General features: G+C 47.7%; 1 protein-coding gene across 1 annotated transcript in view; it reads left to right on the top strand.

Annotated features, from left to right (window-relative positions):
- The first annotated feature begins 391 nt into the window (after positions 1–391).
- LOC144946218 (protein-arginine deiminase type-2-like) overlaps positions 392–16,940 on the top strand; it is a 38,863-nt gene continuing 22,314 nt past the window's right edge. The window contains exons 1-4 of the mRNA XM_078875073.1: positions 392–623; positions 6,824–6,995; positions 11,212–11,284; positions 14,748–14,809. Coding sequence (XP_078731199.1) covers positions 532–623; positions 6,824–6,995; positions 11,212–11,284; positions 14,748–14,809 — 399 coding nt within the window. The 5' untranslated portion in view covers positions 392–531. The remainder of the gene's footprint in view (positions 624–6,823; positions 6,996–11,211; positions 11,285–14,747; positions 14,810–16,940) is intronic.

Here is a 16,940-nt window from a genome sequence, read left to right on the forward strand (position 1 = left end):
CACGTGTGGCAGTTGTTCATCGGCGTCGGTTTAAGCGAGACTGCATCTGCTGACGAGGAAACTAAACGCCGAAACAGGTCCCGGAGTTTGCCTACGTGACTTTACCGAAAAAGCTAAAGAGTATGGACCCTTGCAGTTACGAAAACTTCAAATCTAGAAACACCAACAAAAGTAATGGGTTTTTAAAATGATGGGTTTAAAAAAACCCATCATATGTGGGGACAGATTTGGGAGCGAGGCGTTATTACCTTGCTGATCTTGTACATGTTCATGAGTGGCCAGAGTGTCTGCGCGTGTAATCTGCTCCAGCCATTCAGCTCGCACGTGTGTGACGAGGTGGCCCGCAGCCTTTAAAACGAGGGAGTTCACAACCACACCCCGTCCTCGCTTCACAGCTGCTCCCTCCGACGCTTCTCTCTCTCTCTCTCATTCCATCTCTGCTGCTGCTGCTCCACCGTTTCGCTCACTTGCTCTCCGTCGCTGACCTCTCTCGCTGCCGACGTCGCAAATTGGCTCTTCCCAGTGCTCAACATGGCCACGACTCGGACAATCCACCTGCAGCTGGACAAGGTCCTGGAGGAGGTCTTCGTCCTGGGCACTGAGCTGGTCATGGACATGTACCAGTGAGTGACACATGGAGCTGTGTGTGTGTACCAGTGAGTGACACATGGAGCTGTGTGTGTGTACCAGTGAGTGACACATGGAGCTGTGTGTGTGTGTACCAGTGAGTGACACATGGAGCTGTGTGTGTGTGTACCAGTGAGTGACACATGGAGCTGTGTGTGTGTGTACCAGTGAGTGACACATGGAGCTGTGTGTGTGTACCAGTGAGTGACACATGGAGCTGTGTGTGTGTGTACCAGTGAGTGACACATGGAGCTGTGTGTGTGTGTACCAGTGAGTGACACATGGAGCTGTGTGTGTGTACCAGTGAGTGACACATGGAGCTTTGTGTGTGTACCAGTGAGTGACACATGGAGCTGTGTGTGTGTACCAGTGAGGGACACATGGAGCTTTGTGTGTGTACTAGTGAGTGACACGTGGAGCTGTGTGTGTGTACCAGTGAGTGATACATGGAGCTGTGTGTGTACCAGTGAGTGACACGTGGAGCTGTGTGTGTGTACCAGTGAGTGACACATGGAGCTGTGTGTGTGTACCAGTGAGTGACACGTGGAGCTGTGTGTGTACCAGTGAGTGATACATGGAGCTGTGTGTGTACCAGTGAGTGACACGTGGAGCTGTGTGTGTGTACCAGTGAGTGACACATGGAGCTGTGTGTGTGTACCAGTGAGTGACACATGGAGCTGTGTGTGTGTACCAGTGAGTGACACATGGAGCTGTGTGTGTACCAGTGAGTGACACATGGAGCTGTGTGTGTGTACCAGTGAGTGACACATGGAGCTGTGTGTGTGTACCAGTGAGTGATACATGGAGCTGTGTGTGTACCAGTGAGTGACACGTGGAGCTGTGTGTGTGTACCAGTGAGTGACGCATGGAGCTGTGTGTGTGTACCAGTGAGTGACACATGGAGCTGTGTGTGTGTGTACCAGTGAGTGACACATGGAGCTTTGTGTGTACCAGTGAGTGACACATGGAGCTGTGTGTGTGTACCAGCGAGTGACACATGGAGCTGTGTGTGTGTACCAGTGAGTGACACATGGAGCTGTGTGCGTGTGCAATTATGTTCTAGGGTTGCTTATTAATGCTCATCCAAGTATTTATTTAAAAACAAGTAATGACCCAGTTTTATGGGAGTGTTTTGGTCTTTAGTCTTTCATTTATTTTCGTCATATTTAGCAGTCAGGCCCCATTTATTTGTGAACGAATGCTTCTCCAAGCTCCTGCTACCATCTCTCGTGGTCTTCATGACCGTCAATGCCATGGGGCTGATCTGTTGGTGTGGAAAGCTAATTTGTCCAATTTGAAAATCACGTGATCTAAAGCAGAGACTGGTAAACCGTGGCTACGCACACAATTCTGCCTCCTGATTCTCAACCGAACGATGGGTTCCATCCTTCTGGACAGGTTAACCCCACGTGTTCATCGGCATTTCACACACACACACAAAAATGCGTAGCTTTTCAACACGCCATTGCCAGGTGGCTCATTCGTTTTTATTCGGATCTGGACTCTCAAAACGGAATCTTGAATGCGTGACAACAAACGTAGAGAAACACGAGGCGACCTGTCGACAAAATGAAATTCGCATTCCAAAGACAAGAAGTGTATTGGAAACACCTTGAGCAAGTTTCGCGGAGCAATGCAGGCAGACGAATTGCATGATAGGGGTTCAGATGCGAGGTATCTCGATGCTCGGGGTCCTTTTAAAGAATGACATAGCTGGAGCCGAAGCAGACAGGTCTAACACACAATGGCATAGACAAAGATGTCCCGTATAGCCTTAGCAGAACTGTTGGGGCAAGTGCTGTTAGCGAGCACCTATGAAGGCCGGCCGCCTTTGTCTCCCTAGTGGCGATGTTTACACACCGCACCAGGTACTCATTTGAGGCTGAGTCGACCTAGGGGAAGCCCAGGACCGGTTCAGATAATCGTCACCGATGTTGGGTTGGCCGTGAGCGGGAAACGAACTCGGGTGGCTGGTAGTGCGGCGAGATAACCGCTAAGCCACCGCTCCCCAGAGGTACATGCACATGCGCATGTACACATGCACATGTGCATGTACACATGTGTACATACACATACAGCCCTTTTGTCAATCCACTGCTGGACGAGGGCCTCACCACAGCGTGCAGATCATGGCATTTATTTCACCATACTTCATCACACTTGTCAGTGCGAGTCGGTTAAGGAGGGAGCATCGGTGTTGGCGCATAGTACAGTTCCAACAATATATTTTGCTGCATCGCTTTCTCCTGACAACCATTGCCCCAACTATACCATACGTAGTCCACAGCATTTGCACGATACAGGTTGCTTCACTAATAGATAACCCACCAAAATTAATAGGGGAGAGGGGGGGCGAAATCAAGGATAAAACGACGTTAATTTCAGAACATCTGCACATCTCCCACCGGTCACAATGCACACTCACGAAATCTCTGTAACGCTGAGGTCGTGACTGTTTTTCTATGTTTAATTCCTTGTTGCTGCGTGCCCCCTGTTAACCGTTCCCGTCCCGTTGTAATGTGCACCGATTATCTCTTCTTTATTGAAGGAACGTAGAATTAAGACCGATCGATTGGTTGTAAAAATATTGAGAAATCGCTTGGACAATAATCAATTAATCTCCAGTTGAGAAGATGGTAAGATTCATAATAAAGGTTAAGATTGTATGAGGGTGTATCATTAAAAGGGCTTTTCTGTATATATAAAACAACAAATTACATATATTACAGAATTTCATTTCATGCAGTCTGTTTTATATCAGCCAGAATAATTCCACGGTCACTGCTTAATTTCAACCGGAATGTCCCGCACGCCACTTGCATCCGGCCTTTGTTTTGTCTTCGTGAAATTCGTTTGACGTTACGTTTAATGAAAACCACGCGCTGACAACGGTGGCACGTCCATTCATATAATGTTTATTAACCTTTCGATTTAAAGCTTTCGTGACTGCAGGGATTCATCTTCTTGGTTCTTTCGGTAAAGTCACGTAGAAGGGAAGTAATAAAATAATAAAAATAAAACATAATAAAATAATTCTCACGACGTTTCGGCCACAATGCAAGCAGCCGTCCTCAGGTGAAAACCAGGTCTGTCGAGGCGACAGCGTCTGAATGAAACAGCACACGAGCTTGGAGGATTATCCTGCATAATGCGCATGCATATGTAGTACTAATCACATTTCTGCATTCCTCATAAATATGCTAAAATTCCTCTTGATATGCAAATTCCTTTGTCAAGGCGCCCAGCTTATATATATGCTTCAAGCTCGTGTGCTGTTTCATTCAGACGCTGTCGCCTCAACAGACCTGATTTTCACCTGAGGACGGCTGCTTGCGTTGTGGCCGAAACGTCGTGAGAATTATTTTATTATGTTTTATTTTTATTATTTTATTATGTCCCTTCTACGTGACTTTACCAAAAGAACCAAGAAGAAGGTTTATTAACCTGTTGATATTATTATATGAATGTAGGGTACAATAATATGGGATTATTATACATAGACTTGAGTGGTAGTGTCTTACGCCAATAAGCCCGACTCCAAATAAGCCTGAGAGCAGTGTTCCGGAAAACACCGAGTGACAAATTAATCACTGCAACTCAGAAGTTTTGTGTTGATAATTCATAAGGGGGCCTGAGGGCATGTCTGGCTTGGTGCAGACAATGCAAGGTTGAGGCTTGCATTTCTCAAGACACTCTGCCTCTGGCAGGAGGCTGCATAACTTCAAATCTAGATTGCATAAAAACTTTTCACAAGTGGGGTTATGACAGCAATAAATTAAATCCAGCGATTTTAATGTTTATCTTGTAAAAAAAATACCTGAGGTGGAAGTGCCTAGCCATCAATAGTTAACGGCTTCAGTTTTATGTTGATTTTACACTTCAAAATGTAAAGATATTTGCCCACTGATTTTGTACAGCGGCAAATTTATACAATATATAAACCGATATTGTCGAACGTAAAAAATCAACAAGGCAGGCACATCAGGTTGGTGCATAAAGTTTCTCTAACTAATGATCTTTGAAGCCCGAAGCAAAATTACAAATAAACAGATCGTCTTGGCTCTTCACACATTAAACAATTCTCGTCTGACGTAGCGACTATTTTAACACACCTTGTAAAACTCTCATTCCACATTTCCTGGACGACATTTGAATATTTCAGCTATCACAAACTAATCCGAGTGCAGAAATCCTGTTTTCACATTTACACCACAACAGCTGAACACACTGAACTCAACATTCGCAAAACTCACATGAGCCCCAGGAGACATTTCTGGTGACCCACAATGCGTGCAATAGCCAGCTGGAACTAACTGGCCGCACACGACCCGTACCACTCGAGAATCATCATTCCATTAGGTTCTGGAACTGACGATTGAAGGCAGGACGTCCACTGTAAGGGGGTTGTCCTCTCCACTTAACGTCCGGCCTCACCTCTCTCCTGATCTCTCTCCCCTCACCTCCCCCCTCCCCTCAGCTGTCCCCTAACCTCCCCTCTACCCTGCTCCCTCCTCCTCTCCCCTCCCCTCAGCTCACCCCTCACCTCACCTCTCCACTACCCTCACCTCTCCCATCCCCTCACCTCACCTCTCCACTCACCTCTCCCCTCACCTCACATCTCCCCTCAGCTCACCCCTCACCTACCCTCACCTCTCTCCTACCCTCACCTATCCCCTCCTCTCCCCTCAGCTCTCCCCTCACCTCAGCTCTCCCCGCACCTCCACTCACCTTACCTCCCCTCACCACACCTCTCTTCTCCCCTAACCTCACCGCTCCTCTCCGCTCCCCTCAGCTCTCCCCTCACCTCTCCCCTCCCCTCCTCTCCCCTCACCTCGCCTCTCCCCTACCCTCACACCTCTCCCCTCCCCTCATCTCTCCTCGCCTTTCTCCTCCTCCACTCTCCCAGCTGTGTCCATATCCCCCACGGTGCCATGGGTCGTCATACCCACTCATGGACTCCATTCCACACGACAGAAGTCTCCGCAATTCAACAACCCAACGTGTCGTTACACACCAGGCATCTCCGTCACCCCTTCCCTCACCTGTGATATATCTGAATCTGAACTATTAGGTGCGTTTTCATGGAATTGGACCCTGGTCGCCAGGTTAAAATCGCAGCGCGCTATCAATGTGCGCCGCTGCTCCCCTGTCCTAGCTAACAATATGATATCCTTCTGGTCCCGTGACAGCTGTCTTCTCTGCTGCACATGATGGCATGTGGCTTGAGCACTTTGTCATCTGGCCATGGGTGATTTGAGGGGTGTCCGGGAAGAGACACGTGATAACCCACAGAACCTCACTGTCAAGGAGAGTTACCTACTTGAGAGTAGGTGGATTTAGCGGATGAAACCTTCGAAATAAGTCAATTTTTAAGCCATATGTGGGGAAATTATACGTAAAGAAACTATTCAGAGTGCATTGTAAAGTGTTAAAATGATGTTTGTATAGGATATATTTCATCATATATGTACGTGGGTTCTCGAGATTTCTTTCCCAGATCACCCTTCGTTTCACATAAACTAAAGTTACGAAATGTCCTGGTCTGGGCATGACAGTACCAGTTCCATCACAAAAGGCTGTCCTGGCGTCACGAAGCTTTCGTGAAAGTGACAATTTGGTCCCCACTTTAAAAAGGTCTGGTCTCATATGCTCGATCTCGCGATACGATTTAAGCCAATTGGCAGGCCGTGTATGGCGGGGTAAAGCGTGTGTTAGTTTAACACGTAGGCTTTCGCGACCAATATTATTAATAATAAAGTTTTTGGGTTTGATCGCGTTATTTATAAATGTGTCGTAACCTCCACCACCCGACACGGCCAATCAGCAAAACAGTGTCATGTTGACAAAAGACAACGTTATCAAAATCATGTTCTGCCAGTGCCGACAGTTGTGTTTCAGATAATTTAATATTTCTTTGGTGTTCTTTTAGTCTTACACTGATGTTACGTCCCGTCTGTCCAATATAGCATTTTGAATAAAGTGTGGGTGCTCCCACCTGTTAACGGGACGTTCGACTGGCGCGGAAGAATAGGCTTAAAACACCCTCCACAGGGGCTCTGCTAAGAGATCCCTCCAGCCGAGGCCCTTCTCTCAGCAGCACAAACCGCAGGGCCGCACCAGCCCCGTCGCTGCGTTACACATCGTGAGGTTGCTCGTGTGGACGTCTCTGACATTGCTACCGTCCGCCCGCTCACAGGTTGGCACCGCCTGGCGCCGTGACCTTCTCGGTGAGCGCCAGCGCCGACGTGACGTGCTGGGTGAACACGCCGACCGGCGTGGCCCAGCCCGAGCCACACGGTCGCGTGGCCGTGGGGACCCAGGTGCACGCGCAGGTGCTCACGCCCAGCCAGGAGCTCGGCGACAAGAAGGTGAGGGCGTGACGCACGCGCACGCACACAGACGCACACACGCACGCGCACACACACGCACGCGCGCATTGCAGGTCGCACGGTTGCTGCGTCTGAGAGTCATCTCAGTCGGGCAATCCGTGGCACCGTGGGTCTGTCCAGCGAAGCTTCGACACTTCGCGTGGCCTCGAAGTGCACCTGGCCTGGCACAGGCGCCGTGGTGACGTCGCCACCACTTAGTGGTGAATGGCCGTTGTTGTTGTTGTGTGTGCGTGTGCGTTCGTCAATTTGCGGGGAACGGTGGCGCAGTGATAAGTGCTCTGCGCTACGAACTCGGCATTCTGAGTTCGATTCCCGTTCACGGCCATCACCGGTGACGATTATCTGAACTGATCCTAGGCCTCCCCTAGGTCGACTCAGCCTCAAATGAGTACCTGGTGCGGTGTATAAACATTGCCACGCAGGAGACAAAGGCGGCCGGGCGTGGTGCTGGCCGCCCACCCCCTCGTGTGTTGTACCGGCCTTCATCGGTGCTTGCTAGCAGCACTTGTCCCAAAAAGTATGTTAAGGCTATACGGGGGATCTTTGGTAATTTGTTTATTGACCTTTCCTGTAACTATTTCAACCACCAGCACAATTGCATCCATTCCCTACCATTAAAAATTGTCTCGAGACTCAGTGAGGCTGGCAACGGCTCGGCATGGCCTTTATCCAGATCAAGTTTGATGATAAAATCACTCGTTGCTCTGCTCGTCTGCCAATTGTGGGGAGGTGTTAAACCCTCTCTACCTTTCCACGTGGTGCCACTTATTGCAGCGGAAGGCGGTGGTGGGGGGGTCCCAATAGCGGGGATCCCCCGGCAGCCAAGGGAGAGGACGTGGGCAATCTGAATTACACGGCGGAGATGTGAGCGACGCAAAACACCTCGTTTGCGGGAGCGTTCGATGGAATCGCTACGTCGCAGGGACCGCACAGAGATTGTGACCGACGGCTTGGCGATGCCTTCACGCAAGGAGTGGATTGACTCTGAGCTTGGCTCCGCGCCTCTGAGTTGCGGCCACTACGTCTGCAAATTTGCGCGCGTTACAAATTGAACTATTATTATTATTACGGCTGATGGTGACGACCGTGGCAATTTGTTAAGTCTCGTGTATCAGATCGGAGACGTTGCACTGGCATTCGTCGTAAAGCCCTCGGTGTTGCACGCCACATACAAGCAAGCGCGTGACTGCATGGCTGTTGTGCGTTAACGGGGGAGGGGGCGGGGGGGGGGCTGCAGGGCAGAATAATTCGACGTTACGCCTGTAGACATCTAAAGACACAATGGGGATATATATAATCGTTGGGAACTAAAATTTAAGCGAAACGCCGAGTTGGAACGAACGTTGTCGGTGCGTGACAAATGCGACCCGACAAGTTTAATTTCATTAAACTCATCCCTGGCAGAATGCTGGGCGGCGTCCCAGAAAGCCCGCGTTTGATTGCATTCTTCTTCTTCCAGATCCTGCCTCTGGCAGCAGACTCTGTGGTGGGAACAGCCGTCTGTATAATTTAAACAAAATTTTGAATTTGGAGAAAGATCAGTCCAGAAGGGGGGGGGGGGGGGCTCCCGACTCAGCCACCGTCTTCTAAATTAATAAAGAGTATTCCCTCGTTATTCACGGACTTGCTATCCGCGATTTTGGCTGTCTGCGAATCGCATCTGGAACTGTACACGACTACTGCCATGAGAGAGATAGAAAGTGATGAGATAAAGTTATTAAGGATAAAGTGACGACAGATAAAGTGATGAGAGATAAAGTGATTAGAGATAAAGTAATCAGATATAAAGTGACGAGAGATAAAGTGATGAGAGATAAAGTGACGAGAGATAAAGTGACGAGAGATAAAGTGATGAGAGATAAAGTGATGAGAGATAAAGTGATGAGAGATAAAGTGATGAGAGATATAGTTAGGAGAGATAAAGTGATGAGAGATATAGTTAGGAGAGATAAAGTGATGAGAGATAAAGTCATGAAATATAAAGTGATTAGAGATAAAGTAATCAGAGATAAAGTTACGAGAGATAAAGTGATGAGAGATAAAGTGACGAGAGATAAAGTGATGAGAGATAAATTGATGAGAGATAAAGTGATGAGAGAGAAAGTGATGAGAAATAAAGTGATGAGAGATAAACTGATGAGAGAGATAACGTGATGGGAGATAAAGTGATGAGAGATATAGTTAGTTAAGTGATGAGAGATAAAGTAATCAGAGATAAAGTGATGAGAGATAAAGTTACGAGAGATAAAGTGATGAGAGATAAAGTGACGAGAGATAAAGTGATGAGAGATAAAGTGATGAGAGATAAAGTGATGAGAGATATAGTTAGGAGAGATAAAGTGATGAGAGATATAGTTAGGAGAGATAAAGTGATGAGAGATAAAGTCATGAAATATAAAGTGATTAGAGATAAAGTAATCAGAGATAAAGTTACGAGAGATAAAGTGATGAGAGATAAAGTGACGAGAGATAAAGTGATGAGAGATAAATTGATGAGAGATAAAGTGATGAGAGAGAAAGTGATGAGAAATAAAGTGATGAGAGATAAACTGATGAGAGAGATAACGTGATGGGAGATAAAGTGATGAGAGATATAGTTAGTTAAGTGATGAGAGATAAAGTAATCAGAGATAAAGTGATGAGAGATAAAGTTACGAGAGATAAAGTGATGAGAGATAAAGTGACGAGAGATAAAGTGATGAGAGATAAAGTGATGAGAGATAAAGTGATGAGAGAGAAAGTGATGAGAAATAAAGTGATGAGAGATAAACTGATGAGAGAGATAAAGTGATGGAGATAAAGTGATGAGAGATAAAGTGATGAGAGATAAAGTAATGAGAGATATAGTTAGTTAAGTGATGAGAGATAAAGTAATCAGAGATAAAGTGATGAGAGATAAAGTTACGAGAGATAAAGTGATGAGAGATAAAGTGATGAGATATAAAGTGATGAGAGATAAAGTGATGAGAGATAAAGTGATGAGAGATAAAGTGATGAGAAATAAAGTGATGAGAGATAAACTGATGAGAGAGATAAAGTGATGAGAGATAAAGTGATGAGAGATAAAGTGATGGGAGATAAAGTGATGGGAGATAAAGTGATGAGAGATGAAGTGATGGGAGATAAAGTGATGAGAGATAAAGTGATGAGATAAATATTCTTTCGGTCTTTCGAGATAAAGTGATGAGATAAACTATTATTTCAAACTTTAATATCAATTTTTATTTACTTCATGTTGACTATAACCAATAAAAAAAAATGTTATGATAATTTTCATGTATGTCATATCTAATGTATTTATTTAAGGTAATTCATTAAAGCAAATACGTTTTCGCAGGCCAATATCACTATCCGCGAAATTTGCTATTCACGAGCAGCTCTGGAACATATCACCCGCGGATAACGAGGGAACGCTGTAATCGAGCCAAAAATGTTGCTGCAATATTTGACAGCAGTGGCAGTTGTTCATTTCAATTTCGAAGGATGCACGAGGGACCGGAGCGGGTCATCGTGCTGCTCATTCTGTTTGGCGTTTAACATTTGTCTCCAGTTTGATTAACATTGACTGTGATGTGCCCCCCCCGCCCCCCTCCCACTCCTTTTTGTGTGGCGCTCCGACACGGTGGCCAGGAGATGTTAACTCCCTCACCTGGTCTACAGGAGGTCGTGGGTTCAATCCCGACCCTGACGCCTGCTGTATATTTGGAGATTTCGTGTCTCTATCTCTTCCAGTAGAGATGTTGACTGAGCAGTATTAGTCGCGTAACTCCCGAAGCTATCGCACGGCGCACAGACTTAAACGTTGATGTGTGATTTGCACAGACTTTCCATACGCTAGAGAGAGAGATCAAGGATGCTTTGTTTAAAATGTACTCTTACGCTCATTACGCAAATGTTCACACTGCGAGAATCGATTTTAATTTTTTTTTATATAAAATGTATGCGAATGGCATGTGAATGTTTGTGGACGGTAGTCGAGGCTAACAACGGAGAGTGGTGGCCGAAGGAGAAAAAAAACGATCTCATCGGGAGTCCGCCGAGGAGATGGAGAGCTGCGATTCGGCTCGTCTGCGGGAGCCAGGCGGTTCGCTGCGTTGGATGCCACGCGAGTCGTGACTGGATAAGATCGCGGCTGATATTATTGACTGCGTAGTGATGAAACTTGTCTTCGTTTTTTCTCTCCATTGTTTTTCAGCTGTCCATTACATTTTATGGAAAAAATGCGGACCAGGCCCTGGCAAAGGCCCAGCTCTATTTGACGGCCATCGGTGAGCAACTGCCATCCCTCGCACTCCCATAAAACATCACCCCTCGTTTTCACGAATCTTGTTCCGAACGTTCGCGATAAAAATTTGCCCTTTTTCTTAATCCACTGCTGAATGAGGTGCCTACCCCACGCTGCGTGGGTTCGTGGGGTTTACTTGCTCATCCTTCCACCACGATGGTCACGTGTGGGTTGGTGAAGGAGGGGGGGGGGGGCGCTGACTCTGCCTCTTGCGCCGAAGGTTCTCTGGCACGTACGTACGCGTGCTGATCTTCTTTCGCACCGTACGCAGCCAAACCGTGCTACTCGGAGGTGCGGGGATGTCACCTTGGGTTCGGATGTGACCTTCTCCAGCGGCGGATTGACAAAATGGGCCTGTGCCACGCACACGCCGAGATGCTCGCTTCGAACGCTGCCAGGCATTGCACCGCAGGTTGATTGGAACTGGCGGGGCGCGCACACTGCGTCGCAATGTGGCACAGGAATGTTTTTCAAGTTGGGATTTGACTTTTTCTTTTGCACGAACGGGCACTGGGCTGAGGACCCTGCGGCGGGTGAGGGGAGGCAAAGGGGGGGGGGGGGGGCGCAAACTGCGTCTGGCAGGAAAAGCAGTCGCCCGTGAAATCGTGAATGCTAACGAAGCCAGACAAACCACGTTGTTGCATAACGCCGCCAAGCATCTGCTCAGTGCGTGGGATTTTATCTCAGATATTGCCGTCTGCTTTAGGAGGGGTTTGAGTTAAGCAAGCCGGAGGAGGATTTGCGTGGTTTACGTTTAAAGTGAAAATGGTCTGCAATGGTGCGATGGGTGGAATAATCGCTGAGCTACCTGGCCATCTGATGTAAAGATCCCAAAAGCTCGGTTGCGCCGGGATGGTTCTGGTTTTAGAAATTATTTCCAGGTGACTGGAAGCATTCCAAGTAAAAAATGTTTGGCTTTACTATTAAACTATAAACGAAACTACTTTTTTTAATTTTTTACCAGGAAAGGCCCACTGAGCTGTGGAGCTCTTTTTCAGAAGCGACCTGGCCACGAATTATAGCTCATCGAAGTGGCTTATCGTGTGGACATTTAGAGCAGCTAAATACTCTAAATGCGCGATGTTGACTCTAAATGTGGAGGGAAAAAACGGAGATAAATCCACGCAACCACGGCGAGAGAGAGACCCACAAACTCCATATATACAGCAGACATCAGGATCGGCATCAAACCCACGACCTCCTGTACACCAGGCGAGGTAGTTAACATCTCCTAGCCACCGTAGCGAATGGTGGGGCTACCCAAGCAATGGTGAGGTATGGCAGAAGAGTAGTGGCAGAGGAGTAGAGACGTGAGGAAGAGTGAGGAGGCCACACGACGAGTAAGTGAGTGGACAGCACGAGTGGTGTGGCGTGGTTACGTAAAAGAAGGCGAAGGGAGAAACTGGCATCTCTCACCACGTGGTCTGGTTGAGCCTGTCATAAATTGTGTCGTTGTATTGGCCACAGTGTTCAGAGCTCCAGGATTATGTACCAGTAACACGACAAACCACCTATGCAGGTGCTCGGCACGGTGCTATAAGTCACCTGTGCCGAGTTGATTTGTCCATTGGTAACGCGTCTGCTTTGAGAATGTCGTTTGCCAAACAGTGATGTGACGATGATGCCGTCCATAAATGACGTCACGTACCTATGGGGGGGGGTGTCATACATTTGTGACGATGTGTGACGAGGGGGGTGGGGTTTGATAAATGTGACGTGACATCAAAATGCGCAACTTTAAATAAATATAGACAACACGTTCTACTTAATTAAATCGACTTTTTAATAAATGTTTTCTCCTACAACATCAAAGTGCAGCGCCACATTAAATACGCACTACAATAACACCATTTTAAAGCGATTTGAAGCATGTTTTATTGGGAGGGGGGGGCAGAGCTCTGACGTCATATTTTAGGGGGGGGGTCTGACTTTTTGTGACGCCGTGTGACGAAGGGGGGGGGGGGTAAAAAATCGTCTAAAATCGCGTGACGTCATTTATGGACGGCCCCTATAACATCAGGGTTTTAGTTTGTTGGTCACACCGTTAATAAATAATACACATCATCGTCATTATCATCAGCCATGATCCATCCGCTGCTGGATGAAGGCTTCGCCGAGCCGTTGTCATCTCTCACGGTCCTTGGAAGCAACAATTCGAATGGCACCTTCACACGCGTCGATTTCGCTGCTCCATCTTCCATGGATAATGTCCCCTTGGGCGTGTGAAGAGATTATTTGGCTGTCACTGTTAGACTGAGTCACTGGCCGTCGTCTTGTCTCGCGACGTGTTCTTTTTGAGACCACGAATGACTTTAACGGGCAATATTATGTCTGGTTTCCATATGTACCCCTTCCATTCTGTATCGCTACAGTCTATCAAATATATTTAGTCTATCGGCCTATTGCTCTTCCCGAGTTCTGGTGACCAACAGCATTTTATTCATAAACACCCAAACTCTGGACGAGTATGTCCATCATTAAACACGTTTTTACTTCCTAAAATATTGCGAGATGTGCGCATGTAATTATCTTATAATTGTAAATGTTATATTCCGATGGAGTGACTTGCCATGCTCCCGGCAAATGCTGTGCACACTTGGCAGCGAGGTCGCTCAGAGTTGCGGTGTCAATGCCGACTCCGATCTGCATATTCACGTTTGGAAATATCTATTGACCCTTCATTACAGTGGTATTGATTACGTTGTCATGTTTCTGATCCACGTTATTTCCATTTACCATGCGTCATTACCACAGGTTTGGAGTGGTAGTGCGGTGGCTTAGCGCTCTGCGATCTGAGTTTGATTTCGGGTGGCGGCTAACTTAAGTCGCGAGCGATATCTGATGGGGTGCCAGGGTCTCCATTGCTTCACTGACTCGCACCAACCACGCGGTGTGAGGAGACTCGAATCCAGCAGTGGATTGACAAAAAGGGGGCTGTAGGGGTACAAGTTTGGGTTATTTATAGTGGCTATTTTGCAAGAAATGATGGAACACTCACGGGTGCTGTCCATGATGACTTGATGCTGCCTGACCGCAGTGATGATGATGATAATAATTATTTTGCACTGTCAATGAGGAGCGACTTTTTAGAGTTGCACTTCTAAGCGATGTAGCCATTTAAGTGCTTGTCTGAGAGTTGGTGAATTGCAGATAGTACACCCACCCACCGATTCATCCACTCACACGACGACATTGTCTTTGTGGTGGATGGAAGCGGGGCAGTGGTGGGGGTCACCGATGAGCTGTGTTATGGAAACCAGGCAGTGCGATATTGGCGGTTGTCGTCTCGCTGATCAGGTGTTTGTCGGGAGCGTTGATAAAATCCAACAAAATTAGTCCAACGCCATCGCGACGCTGGCAATTCGCGCCACGCGGAGTTTGCACTCGCCTTGTTTCCAAGACGGCTTCTTTCTGAACGCGGTGGGAATGCGCCTCCGCTGTTGCAGGCCTCTCTCTGGATGTGGACGCCGACCGGGATGGCATTGTGGAACACAACAACCCCAAAAAGGTAGGCCTCCGGTCACAGCAGCGCGGGTTCGGTCGGCGTAGGCCAGAGGTCGCAAACGGGTTTTGATTCCTTACCCGTACCCGGCCGCACCAGGGTCGCAAATGGGTACCTGTACCCGGCCGGGTACAGGTACCCATTCCCTACCCGTACCCCACCCGAAATGAGTGACAAACGGTTACTCACCAGTGACTCACGGCCTACCCGTACCCGTCCGCACCAGGGTCGCAAACGGCTACCCGTATCCGTACCCGGCCGTGTACGGGTAGCCGGGTATCGGGTAGGGTACGGGTATCGGGTACCCGGTTGCGACCTCTGGCGTAGGCCCTGGCGCAAGCAATGGAACGAACCCCCCCCCTCTGCCGTGTTCTTCCACTGCCACCACCACCACCCAATTCCGCTTCAGTGCAGAATCACTGAACTGAAATTGATAGCTTGAAAGCATTTAGAGCGGGGCCCTTGAACATGCGGGGCCCGTAGCATATGTATATGTTATTAATTTTAATTTCATTTTTTACCTTCGTGACTTTACCGAAAAAACTAAGAGTATGAATCCTTGCAGTCACGAAAGCTTCAAATCTAGAATTATATGTAGCTACGTTTGCTACTGGGATAAACCGGCACTGGCCTCACGTCTCCGCGTGGCTATGTCGTGTCTGGCACGAGCGAGCGCATCTCCAACGATGCGGGCCGAGGCGACCTGTTGTCACGTCAACACTTCACATCACACTTTAGCCACCGACCGATGGAGCTGTGTGACGCTGCCCACCGCCAACTCCTCTCGATTCCCAACAATGTGCCGCCACCCTCCGTAAATGCCAAAGGTGCCTACGTTGATAGCCGGCCGTGTCAGGGCTCCCCAGCCAACCGCCATCACTTGCCCCCCCCCCACACCCACGTCCCACCTTCATAGGCTGCACCACGTGCACGCGCGTCGTCTCCATTCTCCGATTAGCACGGTCGGCTACGTACGGTGTCAAAGAAGTTCAACATACTCTTTGGTTCTTTCGGTAAAGTCGCGTAGGTAGAAATAAAATAAAACAAATCACGACGTTTCGATCGCAACACAAGCGGTCGTCATCAGGTGGCTAAGAGATGTGTGGAAACCCTCTCTGTAGAGATGGTTCAATCTTGATTTGAAGCTGTTAGTCGCCTGATGAAGATTGCTTGTGTTGCGATCGAAACGTCGTGATTTATTTTATTTTATTTCTACCTACGTGACTTTACCGAAAGAACCAAAGAGTATGGATTCCTGGAGTCACGAAAGCTTCAAATCAAGTTCAACATACGTGTTCGTATCTTTATACCGCACACGGCCTGGTTTTAGATCACCCCCCCAATCCAAAAGGAGACAACATTGTGGCCACGTCTGGTGACGGCTACGTCTCGTGACATGCGAGGCATGACGAGAGGGAATGACGGTGGCCATCGCGCCTTTTGATGTCTAGGAAATCGCCTTCATTTGTGCGTTGGTATCAGCCTAATTAGTTTTCCAAGCCGTAAACGTGCTCTAAACATTATTGATTCATCTGATGTATTTTTTCGCCGTTTAACGAAGAGAGAGGGAAAAGAAGGTGCGTTATAATTGCTTGCATGCGTGACGGCTGTGGGGTTTTTTAGTTGTTGATTTTCCTCCACCGCTCGTTCAGAATGCAGACGCGAACCTGCACTTGCTCGCCTCGAAAGTCTGCCAGCCACCGATTATGTAACACACAGAGCGCTGGTCGGGGCTTTGTTGGCACGCTGACAGGAGACAGGGCATCAGCCATATGCCACGCGCACTCCAATGCCAAGTCTCACTAAGTTGCCTAGGGGGTGGCAGGGGGGTGACTGCACTTATCGCTTGTCTAGGAGTTGGCAATTTAATGAATGAGCACAAATGCTTATCGGGGTTAATGTGGGCGAAAGTTTTCTTGATGTGATTTGTTGTTGTTGTTGTTTAGTTAAACTTCAACAGCGTCCTGGGCAGCAGGGTAACGTAACAATTGAAATTATGCAAGAAGCGGTTTAACATAAAATAACGGTTCAAAGTGACAGCGAGCTTGTATAACTTTGTTTAACACGTGACAAACCTTACTAATTCGCTGTGTCGCGTGGTGGCGGGTTTAACGACACAATATATTTACGCGATCTA

The sequence above is a fragment of the Lampetra fluviatilis genome, chromosome 40 (assembly GCF_964198595.1).
Source record: "Lampetra fluviatilis chromosome 40, kcLamFluv1.1, whole genome shotgun sequence".
Lineage (NCBI taxonomy): Eukaryota > Metazoa > Chordata > Hyperoartia > Petromyzontiformes > Petromyzontidae > Lampetra > Lampetra fluviatilis.